At 42.9% G+C, this 27,677-nt stretch overlaps 1 protein-coding gene across 1 annotated transcript; it reads left to right on the top strand.

Moving 5' to 3' along the window:
- Window positions 1–419: 419 nt before the first annotated feature.
- LOC311061814 (uncharacterized protein) lies at window positions 420–26,768 on the top strand (the record flags this gene model as incomplete). Its single annotated transcript, XM_084080511.1, has 18 exons — window positions 420–468; window positions 7,804–8,210; window positions 11,178–11,300; window positions 14,273–15,611; window positions 16,135–16,256; window positions 16,578–16,688; window positions 17,139–17,199; window positions 17,955–19,295; window positions 19,804–19,869; window positions 20,160–20,305; window positions 20,710–20,838; window positions 21,335–21,392; window positions 21,527–21,604; window positions 21,831–21,908; window positions 22,009–22,146; window positions 22,238–22,300; window positions 22,688–22,768; window positions 23,296–26,768. The coding sequence occupies 18 exons, from the start codon at window positions 420–422 to the stop codon at window positions 24,927–24,929; spliced, it is 6,024 nt and encodes a 2,007-aa protein (XP_083936637.1). The 3' UTR covers window positions 24,930–26,768.
- Between the last annotated feature and the right edge of the window lie 909 nt (window positions 26,769–27,677).

The following is a 27,677-nucleotide window of genomic DNA, read 5'->3' as shown; positions in this document are numbered from 1 at the left end:
TCTCAGTTGAGGTCCCGCTGTACCGGGTCCCGGTAGCGGTAGAGTCCGTCCAAACGCAGTGAAGATCACCTTTTTTGCAACATCGCACCCGAAAAGGAAAGGTAGTCCCAGACTCCTACAGATGTTTGAGATTTTTCCGGGAAATTATTTTTTTTCGACGGGTTTGAAAAAAACGTTTAAATCGTTTATTTAGTCAGCCTGTGCCATGTTTTCCCATTCAACCCGGAAAACCCCCCGACGGTAGGTGCCACTACTGCTCCCGATTTGGCTACAATGGGGAAAACATGGCACAGTCTGACTACATAAGCGATTTAAATGTTTTTTTCAACCTCGTCGTAAAAATGTGACTTTCCGGAACAATCTCAAACATCTGTAGGTATCTGGGACTACTTTTACTTTTTGGATACGATGTTGCAAAAATGGTGATCTACACTGCGTTAGGACGGACTCTACCTCTGCCGGGAGCCGGTACAGCGGGACCTCTTCTCGGAGCTATAGTGGAGAGTGACGTTCACAACGGGGCTCAGTTCAGTCTTCCTAAAAACCCTAACCCTGGCTCACCCTAAATTAGAATGTCAAACATTAATGGCCACTAAATAATTGTGTTCTCATAACTTTGTGTTGAGCATAGTACTTGTTGCATACAGAGATATCTCTCATCATCTTTTTCCTGCACGTCAACAGGCCGTTATCTCATATCTGCTGCGCCAGCAGGTTTTCCCCAATACCTGTAAGAAGCCTGGCTAGATTCTATTGGTCAATACGGTTTCTACTGGGTGCTCTGATCCGGTCTAGAGCCCGCCTACTACATCCGGTACTTTGCACGAACACACATCTATGCACGCAGCATTTCCGGTTCAGCCCTAGACCCAGACCGGATCAGCAAGCTGTGAAGTGAACTGATCCCAGGCGAGCTGCCCGCGACCAGCGTTGCCATGTCTGCTTATTATAAGCGACTTTGGGCTTTTTCCCTGTAAAGTTGCTTGTAAATATTGGTAGTTGCGGTTTGTTTGGGGGGCTTGTTGTTTCTAAAGTGTAGTTTCTTATTTGGGGTTGTTTCTAAAGTGTAGTTGCTTATTTGGGGTTGTTTCTAAAGTGTAGTTGCTTATTTGGGCTTGTTTCTAAAGTGTAGTTGCTTATTTGGGCTTGTTTCTAAAGTGTAGTTGCTTATTTGGGCTTGTTTGCTAATGTTGTTTAATCCAGTGGTTCTCAAACATCATTTCAACGTCATTTTCACCCCCACATTAATATGCATTTGTCTGCAGACCCTTCTGCATTGTGAGCTTGTAGATCTGGTATTTTCAAATGACCAAAGTACATAGAGCTGAAGTGGTTAATGTATGTTTTGTAATAATAATCAAAATCTACAAAGTAACTCAAGTTTTCAAATAAATGTAGTGGAGGTAAAGTACAATATTTGGATCCGAGATGTTGTGGAGTAGAAGTGTTGGAAATTGGAAATGCTCAAGTAAAGTACAAAAACCTCAAAATTGTACTTAAGTACAGTACTTGAGTAAATGGGCTGTAGTCTGTGAAAAAATACTGCTGAAAATAATTATTTAAAAAAAAAGAAAAAATACCTGGTTGCTTGTTTTTCTCGCAAAACCTGGCAACACTGCCTCTGCCTGCCACTGTCTGTGCGACACCTGTAACGTCTGATTCCCTGTCAGTCTGTCTGTCACCCTGTCACTCTGTCCCTCTGTCTGTCACTCTGTACCTCTGTCTGTCACTCTGTCACTCATCATCACGGGATCAACAACGTTAGATGAATCTCAAGCGTCTTACAGTGGTAAGCAGCGCCGTTTTAACGTTTAAAAACCGTTTAAATACCGTTTTAACTCTATCTTGACTCATTGATCGTCTATAAATGTGTGTGTTAGCGAATCATAGCGCTGTGATCGGTGGTGGAAAGTAACTGAGTACACTTATAAGTACAAGTTTGAGTTACTTTACTGGAGTATTAACAATTTGCATGCAAATGTGCAGGCTATTTCAAAATAGCAGATCTGCAAGCTCACAACGCGTTGCGTTGTGAGTCTTGCAAATCTGCTATTTTCAAAGCATTTTTATACATTTAGAAACTTGTGAAATGGGATATTCTGCAAAAAGTAGTACTTTTACTTTCAGTACTTGAACTTTATTTTGATGTGATTACTTTTGTACTTTTACTTAAGAACATTTTTAATACCGGACTTTTATTTATACATTGTGGTTTTGGTACTTTTACTTAAGTACAAAATGTGAGTACTCACCACTGGTTATGATTCGTCAGGGAGCGGTTTGTTTTGGAACCAACTGATTGATTGAATACTTTATAACTAACGGATGTAACGGAACGCCACATTCAGACTGTAAATGGGGATGATATTGCATTGTTTATTGAGTTATTAGATTGTCATGTAAGACACACAATGATGTAATCATATTGTTAGTATTGCGTTAGGCATGGTTGGATCACACGACGGTGTCATGGATGAACTTCAACCTGGTGTTTGCGTTTTCTCCCTTTTTGGCCCGTACATCTACATAAACGTTCATATTTCAAATATAAAGTGCTTACCTCATGGCCATGGATGTTCTAATTATGTACGGGTCATCAGAAGTACCCGCATCCTCCCTGTTGTTCAATTAAAAAGCATTTTAATCAGATCGGTGGCCATTTTCTCATCGAGTTATAATGTGTCAGAGTGCAGTACACCTCCCAACCGATAGGGTTGCGTAGTTAAAATCAACTTTTGATTGATTGAATACTTTATTTGCAGTTTGCAAAAAAAGTACAGTTCAATACAGTGGTTCTCAACCTGTGGGTCGGATGACAATGAAGAATGTAAACAAAAATGTGTACCAAGAAAAAAAAAGTTAAGAAAAGAAATGAAAAAATACCAGAAAGGCAAACATTGTGAAAATAGCTGATCTAGAAGCTTGTAGATCAGCTATTTTCACAATATTTATCTGTGGAACCAGGGTGGGGGGTCCCCAGTTCAAATATGATTATTTTTGGGGAACCACTGCAATACAAGGTCTGCTAACAGGATTTTAAACCCAAGAAAGCCTATGGCTTGCTTCCATTGGGGTACACTCTCAAAAGTTAAAGATCTATCAGGGTTCATTCGGCTACCAACTCTCATTGGTGGAAAGTACTACATTTTTTTACAAGTAAAAGTATCATACTGCAATATAAAAATACTCTGGTAGAAGTAAAAGTCCGGAATTAGAAATTTACTTGAGTAAAAGTACAAAAGTATTGGTATAAAAATGTACTTGATGTACCAAAAGTAGTTAGTACTCATTATGCAGAATGTCCCATTTCACAAGTTCTCGAACCTTTTGAAAATAGCAGATCTACAAGCTCACAATGCGTCGGCGGTCGCATCATATTTGCCTCTGTGATGTAGTGGAGAAGAAGTAAAAGTACTGAAAATTGGAAATACTCCGGTAAAATCATTCATATCAAGGTCCATTATTCATTCGGAATTTGAGCCACGGACCACAGTTTGATGAGATTTAGACTCTCAGACCCAAGACTTAGAATATTTTGTTATCGTTAGATACGATTTTGTCCACACAGTTCCATCCACGCTGTATTGATGTTGGTTCCATAAGAGAGATAACAGGCAAACGTTAATCAAAATAACAATTCTTTTTTTTTCAAGGACACCCATAACTCTGAGAGTGTACAAATGGAACCATTTGTACACTCTCTCTTTGTACACTCTCTCAGAGTTACACACCTGTAAGGGTCCATTTGGTCCAAGTAATGCAGATGTTTAACAATTATTCAACTCTTGAGAGCGTAAAATGTTTATGGTAACTTATTTAGGGCCTGCTTCATACTGCATTCATGCATTTTGATGTTTGAAAGGATCATTTTTGTGCCAGCCCCTTTATAGTGCAGGCTTTGATTTGGATATTGAGAAAATGGGAAGTAGATATTTCAGTGTGTTCTGTGAAATCAGCGAGGTCCCTCCGACCCTGGCATGGATGTGTCTTTCTTTGTGAGAAGAATAGTTGAGGCAGGCTGGCAAGGTGATGTTTTTTTTTCTTCAATTTGTATGTTCATCATTAAAATCATCATTCAGCCCTGGACGCAATTGAGGATGAATGCATCATACTGTATAAAACTAGATAATGGGTGCAGAGGAAGAATGATTTCTTTGGCATAATCGACACTCTTTTAAGCTACCCATGCTACATGGTGGGAAAAAAACTACTTGAAAGCTACATTATTCTGAAAGTAGTGAGAAGTAGACAGCCTTATTCTGGCTTGGTTCGTTTCTTTGTACTATGAAAAGATTTTTTTTTTCTTTAAGTACATATGATGTGAGCTGCTTTAACACGTTGATCCAAGTGCTTTTCTTATGTGTGACTTTTCAGTTTTACTGGAGGTAAAAATATCTTTCAAGATATCTGTACCTTTTACTCAAGTATGGTTTTCAAGTACTTTATACACCTTAATTGCAGGTTGAATTCAAGCTTACTTGTTTTAGTTAGAAGTTAGAAGAACTACTACATGATGTTGTTTATTGGATTTCAATAAACATCACTTGGTAATAAGGAGTCAGAATAAATAATTAACATATTAGATTATATATTCTACACATACATAGAGCTCTTCGTGGGTTCAAAATGACAGATCCAAACCCTAATGGACCCCTGAAATTGAAGACGTTAAAGACCCCTGCTGTAAACTGGAAAAAAAAGGGCACTTCTGGTCAAGAGGGCAAAGGGCAGGTGCTCTAGCACCACCTAGAGTCTATCTGTGCACGTCCCTGGTAAAGTGCCATAAATGCATGATATGGTGTATGCGTCCTTTTATCCGTGTTCAGCAAAAAATGTAACAAGACCCTCCACACTTTATTCATCTGAGAATGATGTAAACTGATATTAGACATGAGCAGTGCTGATGTGTGCATCAGAGGGATTTGTTATTTACCATCCACCCCAAAGCAGTGGTTTTCAACCAGTGGACCGGTGGTCCTTGAGGGGGTTCCACGTGGTCCCCAGCTAAATGATGGAGAGTTGGTAACCAAATGGACCCCTATGGGTCTTTATCTCTTGAGAGCCTAAAATGAAACCAAATGGACCTGCAATGTTTGCACTCTCAAGAGTAAAATTATTGTTAAACATCTGCAGTACTTAATTTACAAGAAGTGTGCACCATTAGAGGATTTAGAAGAATTGTTATTTTGATCAACGTTTGCCTTTTATGTCTCCTATGGCAGTGGTTCTCAAACTTTTTCATGTCAAGGACCCCCAAATTGACACTTATTACCCCACGGACCCCCATTTGAAAAGATAAGCCAGGGACCCCAATAAGAGAAGGTTTTTACGGATCTCTAGCAGTGATTCTCAACCATTTTAGTTTCAAGGACCCCCAGTTTAACATGCATTAGGGCTACAGACCCCCATTTAATGGCATTTCTATCACTTGGACCGCAATTTATATTGTAAAATCTATGTCAATTTAACTCTGAGAGTGTACAAATGGACCCGTTAGGGTCCATTTGGTTCCATTTGTACTCTCTCAGAGTTACAGACCCATAAGGGTCCATTTGGTTCTATATAAAAAAAGCTATAAAAGCTAGATCAGCTATTATAATGGGGGGGGGGGACATTACATTTTCGTCTATAATCATTACATGCCCCCAAAAAAATACGGGTGCCAGGTTGAAAAAGTGGTTAATAATACCATAGAAGGGCCTGAATGTCTCCCCACTATTTAGCAATAGACTTGTCGATCTCGCCGACCGCTGGTCTATTTATTTTGTTTTTTCCCCCCACTGTTCCCATTGTGTTGCGCAATCGTCGTTGTGTATGGGCTGCATGCTTGCCTCTCGCCGCAAAATGACCGTTCTGTTACCGGGCGGCTACATGCACTTCCTCTCTGAACTCGACCAAATAAAGGTGTCAGACAAGCTAATACACAACAACACGTCATTGTTCTTTGTATGCTGGCTGTGGGTGTGGGAGCAGCAGATGTTCGTGGTGGGCTCGGGCTGACTGACCAGGGATCAGATTACTGCAGCAATACATATGGGGAACAAAGTTGTTCCCCATTCAGTTAACCCATTCAAACTGTCAACGGAACACATCTCTGTCATTTTAGATTTAGAGGTGTCGCGCTATGAGCTTGTAGATCTGCTATTTCTTAGAAAAAAAAATCTTTGAATATATATATATTTTTTTTAAAGACATTTTTAACTCAAATCTTTGCTTCTGGGGGTCCCTGGAACAACATATTTTGAGATGGGGGGTCCGCGGCCAAATACATTTTGGGGGGTCCTTGACATAAAAAAGTTTGATAATAGCAACATAAGATTTTTCAGAAAACTGTTAGGATTTAGAAGACATTTGTAGAATCCCCCAGAAGCAAAGATTTGAGTCACAAATGTTCGCTTTAAAAATATATATATTCAAAGATTTGCACACATTTTCCACAACTTTTTAGCTGAAAAAAATGCAGATATACAAGCTCATAGAGTGCCACACTATGAGCTTGTAGATCTGCTATTTTTGAGTAGCCAAAGAAATCTAAAAATGACACAGATGCGTTCCCGGTCTTAATGGTTTAAAGCAGAGGTCTTCAACGTTTTCAGGCCAAGGACCCCCTAGCTGAGAGAGAGATGAAGCAGGGACCCCCCTCTATATCGTATTGTGTTTCAGATTAAAGTTTTTTTTTTACTTAGTCTGCTCTTTTTCCCCTCTACACCCTCTACACCTATAGCCTCTTTGCCAAAAATAGCCGATCTACAAGCTCTCAACGCCTCGCAGTGCGAGGCGTTGAGAGCTTGTAGATCTGCTATTTTCGGCTAATGTTCCCCTCAGAAAAGGAGGTTAATGGTTAATGTAAAAAAAAAACTAAATCCTATCACACAAAGATTTGGCGGACCCCCTATAGTAGCTCTGAGGACCCCCTAGGGGTCCCGGACCCCCTGTTGAAGACCCCTGGTTTAAAGTGAGAGCCGAGAGCGCACGCACAAATCGCATCAAACCCTCCGTGGAATCAAAGTGCACCTGCAGCATGTGTGATCATGGATTACTTATTCATCGAGGAGAAAACATGCAATTTAATGTCCTCTTGCGAAAAGTATGTAGGCTATGTCAATAAATTCTATTAAATGACATGTTGCTTCAAAGCATAATGCTCATAAGATGCAACCTCGACTCTCCACTGTTCATAACATCTCTCCTAAGCCCGTTTTATTTCCCACTAATTCATGTTTTGTCAAACCAAATGGACCCTTACAGGTGTGTAACTCTGAGAGAGTGTACACTCTCAGAGCTATGGGGGTCCTTGGATTAAAGAAAAAAAAAAGAAAAAAGTTTGATAACCCCTGTACACTATAGTGGTCTCCTAAAATCTGCCATAGTGTCATAGTAAATCGGAGTCATACATATTCTGAAGAAAACCTGGAGACCTGGCATTCAGTAATTGGGTCTTATGATCAAAATAAGAACATTATGTTATGTAAAAAATCACACCCTGTGTGAAGGTAGCGGCGCCTTTGATACATTATGTCATCGATATGTGTTTATAATGTGTTTATAGCCATGTGTCACGTGAAGCTTGACCAATCACTTTGTTGAAGGGTCTGACCAATCAGAGCGTTGACGGGTCTGACCAATCAGAGCGTTGACGGGTCTGACCAATCAGAGCGTTGGCGGTGAACACGGACAAAGTCAGGTATAGAGCAGGATCCGCGGCTAGCGCTGCTAAAAAAGGACCAGTCTTGCCACGGACACATGTTGATGTTCCCTGGTTCAGGTGTTTTAATCTCTCCATTATGTTCTGTGTGTTGACAGCCTTGAGAGCGGACTCCAACCTTGGAATGGACTCCAGCCAAACGCCCCGGCAGACAGACGAACAGGTCGAGTCGGGGCGACTCGACCTGTTCGACGTGGGGACGCCCCCCCGCCCCGACCTGCTGACTTCCCCCTGGTTCGACGGGGGAGGGGGGACGCCCCCCTGCCCCGACATTGAGAGGGCCAGGGGGGCTCTCTGGAGCCAGGAACGTCGGGCCAGGGGGGCTCTCTGGAGCCAGGGGAGCGTGTCTCCACGCCCCGACGTGGAGACACGCCCCTGGTTATACGAGGGGACGCCCCCCTGGCCCGACGTGCAGATGCCCCCCTGCCTCGACACGCAGACGCCCAGCCCCACGTCGAGCCACAAGTCGACCTCAACAGCACGGAAAGCAGAGAGCCAGTTATTGGTCAGCATACATACACTCTTAAAGGACGTCTTCACTGCTTTTCAACCTATCTTCATATAATTGGTCCTCACTAATACTCATGATAAAATGGTACAATTTTTTTCTACTTGGTCTGTGTCTCAGAGGAGGGCTGTGGATAGTTCAGAGTCCCGTCTACCAGTGACATCATCAATGGGGAATCCAAGCTAATAGAAACTGCAGGCTTTCTATTCCTGGAAAGTTGCAATGCAATAAAAGAAGCCATTGTTCTTGTGTTAATAAAAATAAAAATAAAAAATGTGAAATCTTGTTGGAAAAATAAATCATGCCTAACGATGATGTCACTGGTAGACAGGTTTCTGGACTGTCCACAGCCCTCCTATGAGACACGGACCAAGTAGAAAAAAATGGTACCATTTTATCATGAGTATTAGTGAGGACCAATTATATGAAGATAGGTTGAAAAGCGGTGAAGTCGTCCTTTAAATCTTAAATGTTTTCATCAGTTTTTTTTAAAGATTGTTTTTTCAGTTCCTATAAGTAGTATATTATGGTGCAATATTAATTACTGATTTGAGGTCATGATCTTATGTCCATGACATGCATCCAGCCCCGGCGTGACGGGGGGGGGGGCCGTGTGGGAGCGCTTGCAGATGTGAAAAATGCAGGGCAAAGGTTTTTCCTTGGCCTCTAGGGAGTGCACATACAAAGTTTTACACAGATCGGTGCAGTTATAGGTAAAACACCACGAATCGGCCTGTTATAGCGCCACCATGAGGCTGATTTGATATTTTTCAACTGGCATTTCTTCCTCGGCCCAGTGAGAGTGTGTGTGCAAAATGTCACGGAAATTGCATGCCGTGTTCATGATTTGAGGCAGTTTGTGCAAAACGGAGCACTAGTGCGAACTTTGGAAGCCATTCATAGCCAATCAGGATGGAATGTGAAAAATCTGAATGACCCATTTGGTTTAATGACTATAGAGTGTGTACCGATAATATACTGTGTACCGATTTGCGTGAAGTTTGGATAGAATCTGTTTGAGTACTATAAAAAAAATGTTTTGCAAAAAGCGGCCTCCTGGTGGCGCTATAACAGGCCCATGTGAAACATTTGGGGCAGAATTTCAGGGAATTGCCAGGGAGTGTGTGTGTGCACAGTTACGCTGCGATCAAGCCAACAGTGCCGGAGATTAGCTGATCACAGACGGACGGACACACATACGGACGGACAGGGTGCAAAACATACTCTCTCGCCATGCCTTTCGGCCTGGCGGAGACAACAAAACGATTATACCAAACTAAAGTCATTTTGAAGGCGCACGGCGCCGGAGGTTTCCGGTCGTGTGTTTTCCAGCCACCTGGTGACGTTGAGTTATTTCCGCTCCAGACCGGATCTGAAACCCCGAATTCTGGTATTGATCCCAGGCTAGTTCTCGCCAAACTCGGCAAAAAGCTGGTCACCCTGTAGACCCATGGTTCTCAAAGTGGGGTCCGGGGGCCCCAGGGGTACTTGAAGGGGTTCCAGGGGGTACCCAGCAAAATGTGTTAATATAGCATCACAATAATTATGACCTTTTATACTTTGGCTATTCAAAAATAGCAGATCTACAAGCTCATAGCGCAGCACCGAGTGCCGCGCTATGAGCTTGTAGATCTGCTATTTTTGAAAAATTGTGTTTTATTTTGCAAATCTTTGAATATACGCCTTAATCAAACCGTCGTGTACTTAATCAAACCGTCGATGCAGCTTTCTCTCTCTTTTCGGTCGTTTGCGAGCTCTAAGTGGTACACCACATTTACAAAACGCTATTTACCGTATATCTTTTTTTTTTATTTACGGTATGCCATTTTGCTGAGAGTGGTACACAGTTTCACAGGATATACTCATCATGCAATTTTAAGCTATTTGCCAAACTGTCTTGGTATAACCTTCTTTTAATATACAAAATAATATATCAGTATCGGGACTGGGAAAGTGTATGGGTTACTTAAAGGACGACTTCACCCATTTTCAACCTGTCTAAATATAATTGGTCCTCACTAATGCTCATGATAATATGGCACAATTTTTGTTTACTCAGTCTGTGTCTCAGAGGAGGGCTGTGGACAGTTCAGAAATCCGTCTACCAGTGACATCATTGATGGGGAATTCAAGCTAATAGAAACTACAGGCTTTCTATTCCTGGAAAGTTAGCATGCTATAATGGAAGCCATTGTTCTTGCCTTAATAACATTTGAAATACAAAAAATATATATATTAAATATTTATTATTATATAAAACAAACCTTAACAATGATGTCACTGGTAGACGGGTTTCTGAAGTGTCCACAGCCCTCCTATGAGACGGACTGAGTAGAAAAAAATTACACCATTTTATCAGGAGCATTAGTGAGGCTCTATTATTTGAAAATGGGTGGAGTCGTCCTTTAACTGTACTGTGTTACTACATTGTGCACTTCCTGCATAAAGGGGAAACTCACAGCGGAAATGCTGCTCATTCAGTCTGAGACTCTGTCGGAGGTTGACTTGTGTCCACTTGAAAGTGTAATTATGACTGCAAGAACAAAGGGATTCTACCGTTGCGCCTCAGCCTTAAACGGACAGTCCGGTGCGTCACAAGGGTAGGGACAATGGATGCAGAAGAGAGAACGCTGGAGCGACACGGACAGTTTAGGCCTTTTATTCTTTCTGAGGAAGGTCGAAAGACCGAAACGTCAGTCTGTTTTACTAGCACCGAAATTAATAAAAGGCCTAAACTGTCTGTGTTGCTCCAGCGTTCTCTCTTCTGTAATTATGACTGATTTGTGTCCACTTGAGAGTGTAATTATGACTGATTTGTGTCCACTTGAAAGCGTAATTATGACTGATTTGTGTCCACTTGAAAGTGTAATTATGACTGATTTGTGTCCACTTGAAAGTGTAATTATGACTGATTCCAACAGAACAGTGACTTCTCTATTATGTTTGTTTGTTTGTTTTTTTCAGAAATCTTCTCATCTGGTCCATGATTGGCCAGTCAGAGTGTATCCCTATAGGCGTCCCAGAGAGCTGCGAGACCAACACGTGGCTCTCCACGTGTTGGGCCATGAGGGATGGGGGACATTGAGGGTACATTTAACACTTTAAAAAGTTTTTACCAGCAGCTTTGAATTAATCATGGATTAACCACTTAAAGGGATAGTTCACCCCCAAAATGACTTTTATTTCTATCGATTAGTCACCCCGTGGAGACTACAGAATCTTATCTGACGGTTCCACATAATAGGCTCTGATGTCCAAACATAAAATCTGCTCCCACCTGAAGAATGCCTTGCTCTACTTTTGTCCACGGTGAGAGGGAATGACAGACGGGTGTTTCACATGCCATAAACGATACACAGTTTCTCTCTGTAGAAGAACAGGCTTTGAACATGACCGTTTGTCTCATGATGAAAATATTCTCTTAACTTTTTAATGAACTAAATGTCCTCTAAGTGCAACATTCAGGGACGTGGCCTGGCTGCACAAATGTATTACAAAGCGTTTATATCTACACTTGTAGCATTTGAGAATGCCTTGCTCTTTGAGAATGCCTTGCTCTACTTTTATCCACGGTGAGAGGGAATGACAGACAGGTGTTTCACATGCCATAAACGATACACAGTTTCTCTCTGTAGAAGAACAGGCTGAAGCCGATTCTACATGTCTCCTAAATCAGTTTTCTGAAAAACGTATGTTTCTATATCAGTGGTGCTCAAACTTTTTCATGTCAAGGACCCCCAAAATGATATGTATTTGGCCGCGGACCCCCATCAAAATATTTTGTTCCAGGGACCCCCAGAAGCAAAGATTTGAGTTAAAAATGTTCGCTTTAAAAATATATATTTTCAAAGATTTGCACACATTTTCACGAATTTAAAAAAATAGCAGATATACAAGCTCATAGCGCGGCACTCGGTGCCGCGCTGTGAGCTTGTAGATCTGCTATTTTTGAATAGCCCAAAGTGTAAAATAATGCTTTTTAGCTCAAATCTAAAAATGACACAGTTCCAGGTCTTAATGGGTTAATGAACTAAATGTCCTCTAAGTGCAACATTCAGGGAAGTGGCCTGGCTGCACAAATGTATTACAAAGCGTTTATATCTACACTTGTAGCATTTGCCTACACACACAGTTCTGTCAGGATGCAGTTATACCACACAAATAGCAATATAGTTATCATTGTCTAGACGATCTGTCGCAAGTTGTCCTTGACTGTTTCACGTCAAGGACCCCCAAATTGATAAAGATTTGGCCGCGGACCCCCATTTGAAAATATGTTGTGCCGGGGACCCCCAGAAGCAAAGATTTGTGTTAAAAAAAAGTTCACTGGTCAAGATTTTTGAAAAATGGCAGATCTACAAGCTCATAACGCGGCACAGAGTGCCGTGCTAATCTGCTGTTTTTCAATAGCCAAGGTATAAAAGGTTATAAGTGGTTAAAATGATTGCGATGCTATGGTAACTACTTTTGCTGGGGAGCCCCTGGAACCCCCTCAAGGACCCCTGGGGGTCTCCGGACCCCACTTAACTTAAGATGTTATAAAAAGCTCTGTAATGTGCACCACACTGTCCTCTGGCGGAGGCCCGCAGCACAAGTAACGAGGGCAGAGATACCGGTTTAGTTTGCCGTCTCTTTTGCATCTCCGTTCTCCATCATATGCCTGCCTGCTCACCAAAACATTGCTCTGTGCTCTATCATAGTTAACGTTATGCATATGATTTTGGATTGACCTATTAACCCATTAAGACCGACAACACATCTGTGTCATTTTAAGATTTCTTTGGCTGTTAAAAAATAGCAGATATACAAGCTCATAGCGCGGCACAGAGTGCCGTGCTACGAGCTTGTAGATCTGCTATTTTGTGCAAATCTTTGAATATATATATATATATATATATATATATATTATATTATATTTTTTAACTAATTTAAAAAAAAACTTATGTTGCTATAATCCTTGATTCTCAAACTTTTTTTGTAAAAATATTTTGTTCCAGGGACCCCCCCCCCCCCCAGAAGCAAAGATTTGAGTAAAAAAAATGCATATGTATATTCAAAGATTTGCACACGTTTTCTTTTCTTTTTTATTTCTCCAAAAATAGCAGATACACAAGCTCATAGTGCCGATATACAATAGCACATACAAGCATATACAAGCTATGAGCTTGTATATCTGCTATTTTTGAATAGTCAAAGAATTCTTAAGTGACACAGATGCGTTCCCGGTCTTAATGGGTTAAACCTGGGGTTTTCAACAGGGGGTCCGGGACCCCTAGGGGGTCCTCAGAGCTACTATAGGGGGTCCGCCAAATCTTTGTGTGATTTAGTTTTTTTTTTACATTAACTTGAACCCTAGAATTCCTTTTCTGAGGGGAACATTAGCCAAAAATGAAAAAATGAAAAAATAGCAGACTAAGTAAAAGGGTCCTTGGCCTGAAAACGTTGAAGACCCCTGGGTTAAACTCTGTAACAGATTAGCACCTCCAACTCTTGTCTCAAAACCATGCAATGTCTCTAACCTTGTGCATGGCACAACATATCAGTGTAGATCGGCTATTTTTGGTACAGAAGGAAAATAGGAGGGGGGCCTTGTATGGACCCCTATGGGACAACAACGTGTATAGGGAAATCAGGGATCATGATCGGACCCCAATATTCTAATCAGAACAGCCCTAAAAATAGATATTTATAAACGCATACTGTGCATTGCACACTTAAATGACATAATATTCATTATCATGCATACAGCACCTTCAACCACCTCCAAGTGTGCTATGATGACCATGTATATGTTACTTTTTTTCTTGCTATTGTTCCATTCTTATTTCTTTGTTATTGCTGCTACAATGTTGTTGATGAACCAAAGAATTTACTCTTTTGTACTTAAAAAATAAAAATCTTGAATCTTGTTGAAAATGCAAGGGAATACAAAGCTCTAGCGTTGTTGAAAAGGGAGGAGAATAGTTCATCATGTTCTAACTTGTACTGTACGTAGCCATTTAAAAGGTGTTAAATAAGCAGTCACTTGCATAATATATTTGTTTGTGCTATTTTTAAAGGTGACGGAGATGAAGTCATCCGCAAGCCAGTCCCAGAAAGCTACTGCCAGATCCCCATTGAAAGCAGACGGCACAAGCAAAACTACTTATGTTTATCTTAGAATGAAAGGAGGACAGAAAATGAATATAATATCCAAGTCTGTGGCTGAATTAGCCAAACTGTCCAAATCTATTGGAGCCACGTCACACTTCTCCAAACCTACAAGGCCTACGACCACCTTTAAACCAAGTGCAACCCCAGCTCAGAAAGCTCTCTGGGATATTCTGGAAGCACTGGAAGCTCCCTTCGTAAGCGGAGATGCTTCAGGTACAGGAGCCACCACCTCCAGTGCGACGTCCGCCATCTGCAAATCTACCGGCGCCATGTCACACCTGACCCTGACTACCTCCAGTGCTCACGTCCCCGTTTCAACTCCACCCGTGTTCAAATACGCCACAACCATCTCCAATTGTACTACGTCTACGACCGCCTCTAAACCAAGTGCGGCGGTCTGCCATTCCGCTACGGTCATGCCCAAGCCTACGCCGACCTTCTCAAACACGACTCCATTCACCTCCAAATTGTCTAAATCTGTCGCGACCATCTCCAAATCTACTGCATCTATGGGAGCTGTGTCTAAAGCTACAAGCACTTCAGGACCAGGTAAACCAGCCACCATCTCCAGTGCGACATCCACCATCTCCAAATCTACCGGAGCCATGTCACACCTGACCCTGACTACCTCCAAAGCCACTGCACACATTCCCGTTTCAACTCCACCCATGTTCAAATACACCACGACCATCCCCAATTGTACTACGTCTACGACCGCCTCTAAACCCAGTGCAACGGCCTGCCATTCCGCTACGGTCACGCCCAAGCCTACGGCGACCTTCTCGAACGCAACTCCAGACGTCTCCAAACCCTCTTCGTCCACAACAACCACCACCTCGGTCTTCTCTGAAGTTCTCTGGGAATCTCTCTGGGAAAAGTTTGAGGCTGCCGTCGATTCTTCCAACGCTACGGGCAAAGCTGTCGCCGCCGGTCCGCCAGTCGCGGGGGCCTGTGATACTTCAGGCTCCCCCAAAAAGAAAGTCACCTCCAACGCTACCGAAACCCCTTGGAAAACGTCAACCAAACCCGAAGCCCACACGACCTTGACTACCTGTCAGACTACTAAAGCTGGCTCCATGACCGGCCGTGTACAGCCGCCCGGTGATCACGCGTCACAGAAGAGATGCACGCCGTTCATACTTCCCTCTCTGGCCACGGTTATGTCTCCCTCGTCTGAGAGCAGCCCTGCACAAACCTCAGAATCCACCAGGCGATTCGATTCCAAAGCGAACGGACCTGCAGTGGGTCAGTATTACTTTTTGAAAGTGTCACTAGGGACGGGACGATAATTGTTATGATTGGTTATCGTGATAAAGATTAGATATTTTAATTGATCGCGAAATTGTCCTCCGTCATACACTGGGTCACCTTTATTTGCCGAGCTGCATATCCGCTACCACTTAAACCCTCTAGAATTGGTAAAACCGCAACTGTAAAGAACGTACTTGATACAGTCTTTTTTCACTCTCTAAATCTCTTTGCCAAAAATAGCCGATCTACAAGCTCGCAACGCGTCGCGACGCGTTGCGAGCTTGTAGATCGGCTATTTTTGTCAAATCTTCCACCCCAGACTATGGATGCTGGGGTTCAAGTGGTTTAAAAAAAGAGAGATTTTGATTATCGCGATAATATCGTAAATTGTCACAATAATCGTGACATGACATTTTCATATCGTCCCATCCCTAATTGTCACCTGGTAATTCTGTTGCCATGCTGTTCCACTAATGGGAACCCTGTGTTGCTGCTCGCCTTGTGGACCTTTTTGCAGGTTTGAACTTCATGGTACGCGTCATCTACGATAAAAGGCTCGCGATCTACTGTCAACTGTGCGAGGTCAAGGTGGAGAGAAGGAACCACAGGTTTGGCTACCGACACCGATCAAACTATGTGGTGAGTGATTAAAACACCTACTGTAGGGGCCATATTTTCGCCAGTGCCTAACCCATTATCCCTAAACTTCTTTGCCAATTTTAACTATTTTAAAAAACATTTTCAAATAGTTTCAACTAGCCGATCTACATCGACAGCTTGTAGATTGGCTATGTGAACTATTTGAAAATGTTTTTTAAAATAGTAAAAAATGGCAAAGAAGTTTAGGGATAATGGGTAAGGCACTGGCGAAAATGGGGGCGCTATTGTATATGCTGTAGAGTTTTAGGAAAGGGTTTGGTTTTCTACATGTTAACTGTATGTTCTGAATGATGCATTTAGAGGTTCATGTGCCCAGCGTTGACCCCAAAGTTGACCTCGGATCTGTCAGAAATGGAGCTCCAGAAGATTGTCACTGACTTGGCTAAGGAAAACACGGCCGGCAGAACACAGGTAACTACTTTCTTGTCTCCCTACTCATTTATTTTTTTAAATGTATTTCTTTTATCAACTAAAAATCTAAATGTCGTAATTGTACATGAGAAAAGGATTCATAGTGGTGATATTGAAACATATTGTTAGACTAGTCACTCAAACATTTTTGTATTGTGATCAAGTGAATTGAACTGTAGTCACATTAAACTAGTGTACTCCTCATTTGTCTGGGGACCCCCTAGAACTCCTTCGGGGGTCCCCAGACCCCACTTTGAAAACTACCAACTCAACCAGGCACGCACGCACGCACGCACGCACGCACGCGCGCGCGCACACACACACACACACACACACACACACACACACACACACACACACACACACACACACACACACACACACACACACTTTAAAGCGACAGACATGTTGATGATCATATTGCCTTGTTTTTTTCTTTTCTTTGCATAGACGGTGACAATGAATAGTGAAAGAGAGTATGAAGAGTTGACTAAAGCAGAAGTACCAGAAGGTAAAACCCTGTCCATTTGAATTGTACTTGTCTGCACGAGTGTACAGCATGTTGAGAGCTGTTTAAAGGTGGTGTAACTGACAAAAACTAAATCATTTAAAGCTCTATATTCGGATTACAGTCATTACTAACAGGGATCTCCCTGTCTTTAGTATTTATTTTAGTTTCACAAAAAAAAGTGTTTCTCTTTAGTTTTAGTCTTAGTTGTAGTTAAAGGTAGGGTTAGTGATTTCCTTTGACTAAAATAAGTGCTAAATAGCTCTATGTTTTGATAGTACTCATTGCTATAGAGTGTTTGTTCAGTAACAGGACGTCTCCATGTCTCTCCAACTCTTTATTAAATAGAAAATGCATTTTCAGGTCGGGGTACCAATTTTATCCAATCAGGATAGAGGACTCAGTCAGGATACAGATTAAACAAGTGTAATTGGAAGTGGTGACACAAAGAAATAAGCAGACACAAAATTGGAACTGGAACCTATAAAAATGAAGCTGATAAATGGGTACTCTCTCCTGATTGCCTGAAAGTTTGTCACCTACCTGAACATTTATTTTCTGTTTATTAAAGAGCTGGAGTGACAGGGAGACCCCTGTTACTGAACAAACATTATAGCAATGCTATAGAGCTTTAACCTTTTAACAAAAAACTTTTTGTTTTAACCAAAAAATATCCCTTACCCTACCTTAACTATACTAATCTTACAGTGACAGTGTTTACCACAGAGCTGTACATGATTGTGGTCTTTCTCTTTTAGCCCTGGCTAAAATACAAGCCATTCTGAGACAGCAGAGACACTCTGTCAAGCAGCAAGGCGGTCCTCGGGATTCCAGGGAATGGCAGCAGGCTCCTCGGGACCCCGGTACAAAGCAACGGGACCCCGCTACAAGGCAACAGGACCCAAGGCTACTGGACCCCGCTACAAGGCAACGGGACCCAAGGCTACTGGACCCCGCTACAAGGCAACAGGACCCCGCTAAAAAGCAACAGGACCCAAGGCAACGGGACCCTGGTACAAGGCAGCAGGACCCTGGTACAAGGCTACAGGACCCCCCTTCAAGGCTACAGGACCCTGGTACAAGGCTGCAGGACCCCCCTTCAAGGCTACAGGACCCTGGTACAAGGCTACAGGACCCTGGTACAAGGCAGCAGGACCCTGGTACAAGGCTACAGGACCCCCCTCCAAGGCAGCAGGACCCTGGTACAAGGCTACAGGACCCCCCTCCAAGGCAGCAGGACCCTGGTACAAGGCTACAGGACCCTGCTACAAGGCAGCAGGACCCTGGTACAAGGCAGCAGGACCCTGGTACAAGGCTACAGGACCCTGGTACAAGGCTACAGGACCCTGGTACAAGGCTACAGGACCCCCCTTCAAGGCAGCAGGACCCTGGTACAAGGCTACAGGACCCTGGTACAAGGCAGCAGGACCCTGGTACAAGGCAGCAGGACCCTGCTACAAGGCAGCAGGACCCTGGTACAAGGCAGCAGGACCCTGCTACAAGGCTACAGGACCCTGGTACAAGGCTACAGGACCCCCCTTCAAGGCTACAGGACCCTGGTACAAGGCTACAGGACCCCCCTTCAAGGCTAAAGGACCCTGGTACAAAGCAACAGGACCCCGCTACAAAGCAGCAGGACCCTGCTACAAGGCTACAGGACCCTGGTACAAGGCTAAAGGACCCCCCTTCAAGGCTACAGGACCCTGGTACAAAGCAACAGGACCCCGCTACAAAGCAGCAGGACCCTGGTACAAGGCTACAGGACCCTGGTACAAGGCAGCAGGACCCTGGTACAAGGCTACAGGACCCTGGTACAAGGCAGCAGGACCCTGGTACACGGCCACCCACTGACACCCAGCCAGAAGGTCCACAGAGCTGTGATGTTCTGCTAGAGTGTTCTGAGGACTCCAGGACGCAGCCAGTGGCACCGAAAGCACCCAAAGACCCTGGTGTACAACCACAGGACCCAGAACAGAGGGAAAGAAGAAGCATCAAAGTAGAGGGAACACAGAAGCCACTGGAACGTCCGGATAGACGGCCGTTCTTGGACCCAGACGGTGGACACCAGCAGCCTGTAGTGCACCAAAGCAATTCAGCAGGTATGTGTGGATTGAATCACTGCATTTATTTATTGTATTTCAGTGGTTCGCGAACGTTTTCATGTCAAGGACCACCACAATGACATGTATTTGGCCGCGGACCCCCATCTCAAATCCTTTGTTGCAGGGACCCCCCCCCCCCCCCAGAAGCAAAGATTTAAGTTAAAAATGTTCGCTTAAAAAATACATATATTCAAAGGTTTGCACAAAATTTCGCGATTTTTCAAAAAATAGCAGATCTACAAGCTCATAGCGTGGCACAGAGCACAGAGTGCCACGCTATGAGCTTGTAGATCTGCCATTTTTGAATAGCCAAAGTATAAAAGGTTGAAGTGTTTCAAATTATTGTGCGCTATGTGTATTAACACATTTTGCTGGGGACCCCCTGGAACCCCCTCAAGGACCCATGGGGGTCCCCGGACCCCACTTTGAGAACCAATGTTGTATTTAATGTTTCGCTGATGGCGTAGGTTTGTATTCTATTGGTTGATTTGTCTGTCACTCACAGGGAAAAGCCGTGTGTCCTATTACCTCACTGTGAAGCTGTCAGAAGCTGAGAGAAGGCGAGTCGTAGGTGAGTGTTAGTTTGCCCTCATACACAAATGAAAAATCCTTTGTGGCGAAATATTGGTAAGATGCAGCCTCAGTCATAAGTTGAGTCCAATCTGCCAGCCCTGGTGTACACACAACTTTTCCAATGTCTCAATATCAGCCTGGCTGCAGTGACAAGTCCTGCAGTTATCCGTGAATGTTGACCTTTGCTGACACCTTGTGGCAAAAGTGTGCTATCTCCCAGGAGACAAAACATTGGAGACTCGATGATGTATGCATGTTTTTAAAAAAAGTGTGTGTGTGTGTGTCCAGGTCTGAGCTCAGTGCTGGAGATTCAGTGTGGAGACATCACTCAGAGACTTTTCCCATTTTATCTTTGTCGGACCTGCCACGCAGTGGTTGAGCTCAGAAATATTTGTGGACACATCATATCTGCCAAACACCGATTCAACTACATAGTGAGTATGTGAGCCCGTGGTGCAGTGTTGACTAAAACTATGACGAAAAATATTTGTCGACTACCTTTTTTCACTGACGAAAACTACATACAAACTAAGCTGCGATGACTAAGACTAAATATAGTGCCAATTTCGTCAACAAATAAAAACTAAATGTTAGTGAGGGACGAGTGGAGAAGAGATCCAGTAGAACTAAGACAAGTCCTTTTATGTTTGGTTGCACTCGGGTGTTGTCGCGCTGCGACGCGTTGTGAGCTTGTAGATCGGCTCATCTCACTGTCTGTTTTTTGCCTTGTTCAACGGCTGTGTTAATGCCACACATCTTCAATACGTTCACAGCTATGGCAGCGGCTGTGTTGAACCAACCTGTTTGAAATGTCTTGTGTATTTCTTTTTTGTGTTAGTCGAAGAATCCTGATTTACTGGCTTTCTGCAATCTGGAGGTCTGGAGTGAGAAGATGGAAGTCATCAAGGATGCTATCGATAGAGTCGCCAGACGGGAACAGAATCCAACATACGGACTGGATGCTGAGGTAACCCCAGTGTGATGCTGCATGTTCCATGAAGCTGACCTCTGCTGTGGGTTCACCGTTGTGTTACAGGTGGTGGTGAAACAGCCAAGGAATACAGGATCTATAACAGAGATAAAAAAAACAACCTTGAACCCCATGATCTCTGATCTATAACAGACATCAAAAATAGAAAAAAACTGTTGTGAAACACCGCCCCTCCATTCCACCTCCCCCTCCTCATCAGCAGTTCGTTTCCCCGGCCACCAGACAAGTGACGCAGGGAGACTTCTGAAAGGGCCATGCCGAAAATAGGTTGCTTTATTCAGATATTATGCGTGTCACTGCCCGCCGGCTCTGTCATGATTAATTGACCACATATATGAAGTTAAACAACTAAATTCTCGTGAGATTATGTTGTACATACACAGTTTTGTGTGATTCGGCCTAATTTAAAAATGGGTTTGGTTTTAACTATATTATTCATGTTTTAACTAGTGTAATGTTTTCTCTTGTCAAGGTTATACTGCTTGACAAGAACTCATATCATCGTGTCCAAGCGGCTCCATTCAGTGAAGGTAGTCATGTTTTTTTTACTTTAACTTATGTTTTAAAGTACCTAATCAGTGTCATTACATATCCATGTCTCTTCACAGCTATGGTCCTTTAAAGTGTGGTGTTGTAACTGTAGTGGATTGATTGTTGTCTGCAGGCATCCACATACTGGAGGACATCTTGAAACAGCAGAATCTGACCTCCTCCTGTCCACCTGCCGACCAACCACCACCAGGTGAGAACCTCTCCATCTATAGACAAGCTTTATGTTTCATTAAAGCCAGAAGCGTAGTCAGCTCTTGCCCTGCCTAGCTGCTGAAAAAATCAGCTCCTCTGACAACAATAGATACATTGGCTGCCCCTCGTGGAGGTGGGCCCGTCATTTTGCCCACCCTAAATGTAAACCCTGCCTAGGCGCCTGACTAAAACAATGTTAAAATGAGATGCCTTCTGTTGAACAGACCAGCAGAGTTCACAAGACCCTCCTCACACAGAGGAGTCATCCAGACCACCAGAGGCAGACAAGAGCAGAGATAAAGGTATATACTAGAATCAACATCACACATAAAATACAGATTATGTCCCAGCGAGTGAATGCTGTTGGAGTTCATGATCTTATTATCATTGTTCCCAATTCAGAAGCGACAGACATCAAAGAAAATGTACGTTTGAAAAAGAGTCTGATTGAGACGACTCCAATCAATTTGTCCATAGTGAAGACTGAGCCGAACCCAGAGCCTCTCACAACCCTGAACGCTCACAACTCAAACATAACAGGTGTGTGAGGTCAACATTACTCCCACAGCACATAGAATGTCGAATATAAAACCATGTATAATTGGTCTAATTGTCTCTCTGCTGTTTCCAGTCACCATTAAACAGGAGGTGAAACAGGAAGACTACACCCACCCCTGTTTCTCTGGACATACTGGTAAATACTGACGCTCACTGGGACACAACTTGTTTTGTTGTCCTGATAACCCTGCTGTTTTGACCAACTGTACTGTTAGTTATTGCCAAGATAACAATGGCAAAAAAGAGGTTTCATTCTTGCTTTCTATTTACTACACCTGCACTTTTTCTGCAATTTTTTTCTCCCCGAAACCTTATTATGACTTGGATATACATAGTAAAATCCTTAAATTAATTTCAGGGTGCAAATGTGACCATGTTAAGCTAGTTGACAAGAGGTATTGCTTGAAACTCAACCTAGTTGACAAGAGGTATTGCTTGAAACTCAAATAGTATTTTTTTGTCCTGCTATTCTATGCATCTTAACATTTTTGCCTTTTTTTTTTTTCTTTTTTCTCCCCCCCAGACATGAGAAAAGCAGTGAAACGTGGTTTGGATTACACGTCATCTAATGGAGATGGAGAGACGTTCAAACGGAGAGGAATAGGTACTGGAAGTACCCCTTTTTCTTATTTAGCAGTCTTAAAGGGATATTTCACTTTCAAAAAATGTTTTGGTCATTTTGTTGTCTTACTCAGGCTTTTGTGAGCTCCCCAGACAGTTTTTAAGTTGCTTGATTCAGTAATTAGATATTTGATATTCATTTTATCAGACACGCCCCCTTCCTATACAAACCCATTATAACTTAACTACATTTTTAACATGTTAGATTCATCAAAAGCACCCGTCCTTGGTTCTGGTGACTCATCCTGCCCTCCTAATACGTGAGGGGGCCGTGTTTTTTCAATTACTTTTTGTTTTTGAAAAACATGCAATTTGTTATCATTGCAAATTGAAAATCTGTCTTCAGAGATTAATTTGACTGTTTCACTGTAACAGATCATTTAAATGTCCCCTGTAGCTGTATGAAAGCAATGATTGACATGCTTGTGTATTTAATTTGTCTCTGGGTGTGTGACAGTCCGGTATTGTACGTATCTTCCTAATATATTTGCCTTTTCTGTGTCCCCCCAGAAATGAGAAAAGCAGTGAAACATGGTTTGGATGACGGGTCATCGAATGGAGATGGAGAGACGTTCAAACGGAGAAGAAGTTTAACGTCTCCCGATGGCAGTGCCACGTGTGATGGCCGCCCAGGTCCTTATTTGAACGTCTCATCGACTGCCATGCAGTGTCCCACTCCCCTAAACCAAGTGGCCAGAGTCAAAGTAGAAACCAGCCAGTGTTCCACTTCCCTAAAACAAGTGGCCAGAGTCGAAGTAGAAACCAGCCAGTGTCCCACTTCCAAAAACCAAGTGGCCAGAGGGACAGTAGAAGCCACATCAGCACCTACAACACTGGCTTCTCCAGTGCCACACTGTGAGCCTTCCCAAATGCAGCCTAGACCTAAATTACAGCTGGTCTTGAACTCACTTAAAAAAATAGCTTTCTCCAACGTAACTCTCGAAAGCCCTCAAACAAAGCCAGTCTCAGCTGCATCTACTGAGCTGTCAACCACACCTTGGTTCGTAGATTCTTCACTGGCTAAACGCGAGCCAATAAAGCCTGTCCTTCAGTCCGCCCTGTCCGGCGCTAAACGAGCCTCGCCACCGCTGAAGTTGCCCTCTGCGACCGCCGTCCCCCCGTTCCTCAGAGCCAACAAAGAACTGCCCCCTAGTGAACCGATGACGTCCATCGTCAACATGAAAAAGTTGAGAGTCATCCTTCCCAAGCCATCAGGGAAGGGCCTCTCTGCCAGCCAAGCGAGCCCTGAAAATGCCATTGAGATTGATGCCACGACATCAACATCCACCCAAACCTCCATAGGCCTGGTGAAGCCCAGGAGGCAATGGGACTCGATTGGTAAAATTCTGATCACCAAACCGAACCAAAGTGTTGACCCATTGAAGTGGAAACGTGTGTCTCCGAAGCCTGCAGACGACTACATGAGCAAAGACAACCGGCAGCTAACGGCAGAAAGCAAAGCTGCCGACGTCAACGATGAGGACCAGTCTCTGGAAAGCCACTACAGAGCAGCCAACCCCGTGGGTGAAGATGGTCCCGTTACCTCCAACCCACAGCTGGACTGTAATCTGGGCCCCGGCGTGGGCGAACCCGGCGCCGCCACAGCCGTTAATCCAAACACCGCTCAAGCTCTGCAGACTAGTCTATACAACACCATGGCCTCTCCTTTTAATATCGGGGTCGGTCCATACATGGGCAGTTATGTCACTGTGGTGAACCCAAACCCCACCAGCCAGCAGTTCACTGGCTCTGATTACAGCGTCAACCAGCCCGCCGTACCGATGGTAAGCCCCGGTGGCTCCCTGCCAGCTGCAGGCTATGCCCCCCCCCCAGTTTTTCCTTACGGTCAAGTCACCCAGAACCCTTATTTCACACATGGATATCCGTTCGGAACTGGCACCCAGAACTATTACGTCACGCTTGGATATCCGTACGGAGCCGGGGCCGCCCAGAACTCTTATTTCACACATGCGTATCCGTACGGAAGCGGGCCCGTTGGCTTTCCTCCTGGATTGTTCGTGCAGACCCCTCCTCGCCCTCAGCAGGGGACCGGAGGACAGGATGGGATGTTCGGAGGCACCTGTACCTCCAATCCACCCGCAGAAGCCTGGCCTGACATGCAAGGACAACAGAAGCCACAGTAATGATCTGATCATGGCCTTTGGCCTTTGGTGTTCACCAGCCACATCGTCGTTGACTTTACTCTCCGCTTGTTTTACGCTGTTACTACTTGTTCCCATTGGCTCTATTCACAGCAGCCATATTGGGAATGAATAACAGGTGTTACCAATAATACTAATTAAGGCTCTGTTCCATTTAGTTTAGCACAGTGGTTGTCACATTTCTTATTTTCAAGCACGCCCATAACTCTGAGAGTACACAATGGATTCATTTGTACACTCTCAGAGTGACACATTCACCATAAGGGGCCATTTGGGAACCAAAATGGATTGCTTCTAGTGAGCCAGCATGCACAATATCAGCACCCTGACCAGAAGGGAACAGAGCCTTCATTAGTATCATCGGTAACACATGTGAAGGAAGTAAGGAAGAGGGCCAATTCATTTCCAAAATGGCTGCTGTGCATAGAGCCTGTTCCTCCGAACCTAACCTCTGTAGAGCCTTGCGTAACGTCAGCCTCACAATGATGAGTGTTTAGTTTGTTTGACTTTTATTTTTATGTTAGGGTTAGGGCCCAAACCAGCAAAGTGTCCGTTGCGATTTAGCACTGCATCCAAATGTAATAGGGGACATAGCAGTGGCGGCCATTTTCTGGTTCCATCGTTCCAAACCCCATTCATTTTTCCCATAGATTTCCACATTTTTTGTTATCAATTATTTTAACCCTACAATCAAGCCTTTTTTTTCTTCACATAATCAAATGTTTTATGTCCATGATTCAGCAGGATCCTGGATGGCTTTGATTCTTGGCTTAAAATCATTTATATAAATACTTTTGGAAATCTCTATGGGAAAAATGAATGGGGGTCTGGAACCAGAAAATGACCGCCACAGCTATGCCCTATTTATTAGATGTGGATGCATTTAAAATGTTATGGAGGGGACTGAAGCAACGCTTTGATTCTTGATGAAGGAAGAAGCTGCTGACTTGCCACATTTATTTTGGACCGACAGTCCACTCTGGTTAACCCATTCAATCCGGGGACGCATCTCTGTCCTTTTAAGATTTCTTTGGCTATTAAAAAATAGCAGACCTACAAGCTCATAGTGCGGCACCGAGTGCCGCGCTACGAGCTCGTAGATCTGCATTTTTTTTTAAATCGTACATAACATATTTTCGCTTTAAAAAATTTATATTTCAAGATTTGCACAACTTTTCACGATTTTTCAAAAATAGCACTTGTATATAACTTGTATATGAGCACTTTTTTTTTTAAAGCTAACATTTGTAAAATGTGTTGTTCCAGGGACCCCCAGAAGCAAATATTTGAGTTACAAATGTTCGCTTTAAAAAATATATATTCAAAGATTTTCACGATTTATTTCAAAAATAGCAGATCTACAAGCTCAGGAGCTTGAGCTTGTAGGTCTGCTATTTTTGAATAGCCCAAAGAAATCTAAAAATGACACACAGATGCGTTCCCGGTCTAAATGGGATGGAATGAGTGAAGGGCATACAGTAGGCCTAATGAAGGACTCTCAATTTGTTGGAGGCTGTCAATGGACTTCAGCCATGTTGTCTCAAGCAATGACCCAGTTGCACCTTATGTCATGTTTTGGGGTCATGTCTTGTTGTCGTGTTAAAATAATATATTTTACCTTGTTATGTTTATATCCCTGAAAATGTAAATTGAAGACGCTGAAAAGCTTTTTTTTTTGTTTAACAAGGATATTGTTTATGCCTGAAAAATGATCTTTTTTTTGCGAGTTTCATTTTATGTTACTAAGAACAATGTTTTTAGCTACATTTATTTTTTTGTATTTTCGTACTGTACCTTTTTTTTTGTTCATAAAAAATGGTACATACAGTTACAGCTGCCAAATCTTTTTTTTCCAGTTGTCTCTTATGTTGTGCGTGCAAAATATGAGTTCTGTATAAACCACTCAACATTGAGGTTCTATCATATTGTAATAGTTATCATATATCATATTGTATTGTAATTATCATATCTATTTTCTATTATATTAGTTATCATCTATATATATATATATATATATATATATATATATATATATATATATATATATATATATATATATATATATATATATAATCGAGTTAGGCACAGGTCATTGAAAGCAATTGTACATGTCAGTGAGGTGATAAGCAGGTACACACCAAGGGTTCATCATACATCAGATTGGTTACTTCCATATATGCAGGTTACAGACTCATTCAGGTTCCGTTGGGGGATCGAGTGCAAGATTGTCAACGTGCGATAGAAAAGGCTGCCATGCCTAATAGAATTTTGAGATGGAGCCACGCAATGTGTATTTAATTTTTTCTAATTTTAAAAAGTATAGTATATCACAAATCCAGCGGGAATGGGAGGGTGAATATGTTTTCTTCCAATGGGTCAAAATAAGGCGTCTCGCCAACAAAAGCAACAAAGTCTGATTGATATTTGGGCAGAGAAATGGTCTCGGGGAGAACGCCAAAAAGGGAGATGATAGGCGATGGATCTATGGGCATCTGTAAAACATCCGAAATAGTATCAAATATAGATGACCAATAAGAGTGTAAGGAAGGACAGGTCCAAAACATATGAAAAAGATTAGCTGGAGCCTGGTGGCATCTATCGCACGTTGGGTCAACATCAGTATAAATCCTGGCTAACCTGACCTTGGTCCAGTACACTCGGTGAAAGAATTTACATTGCAATACCCTGTGTTTCGCACATATTGATGAAGTATGAACACAATCCATAATG

Source organism: Gymnoscopelus microlampas, assembly GCF_963454915.1.
Source record: "Gymnoscopelus microlampas genome assembly, chromosome: 15".
NCBI lineage: Eukaryota > Metazoa > Chordata > Actinopteri > Myctophiformes > Myctophidae > Gymnoscopelus > Gymnoscopelus microlampas.
This window is presented reverse-complemented; position numbering and strand designations above follow the sequence as displayed.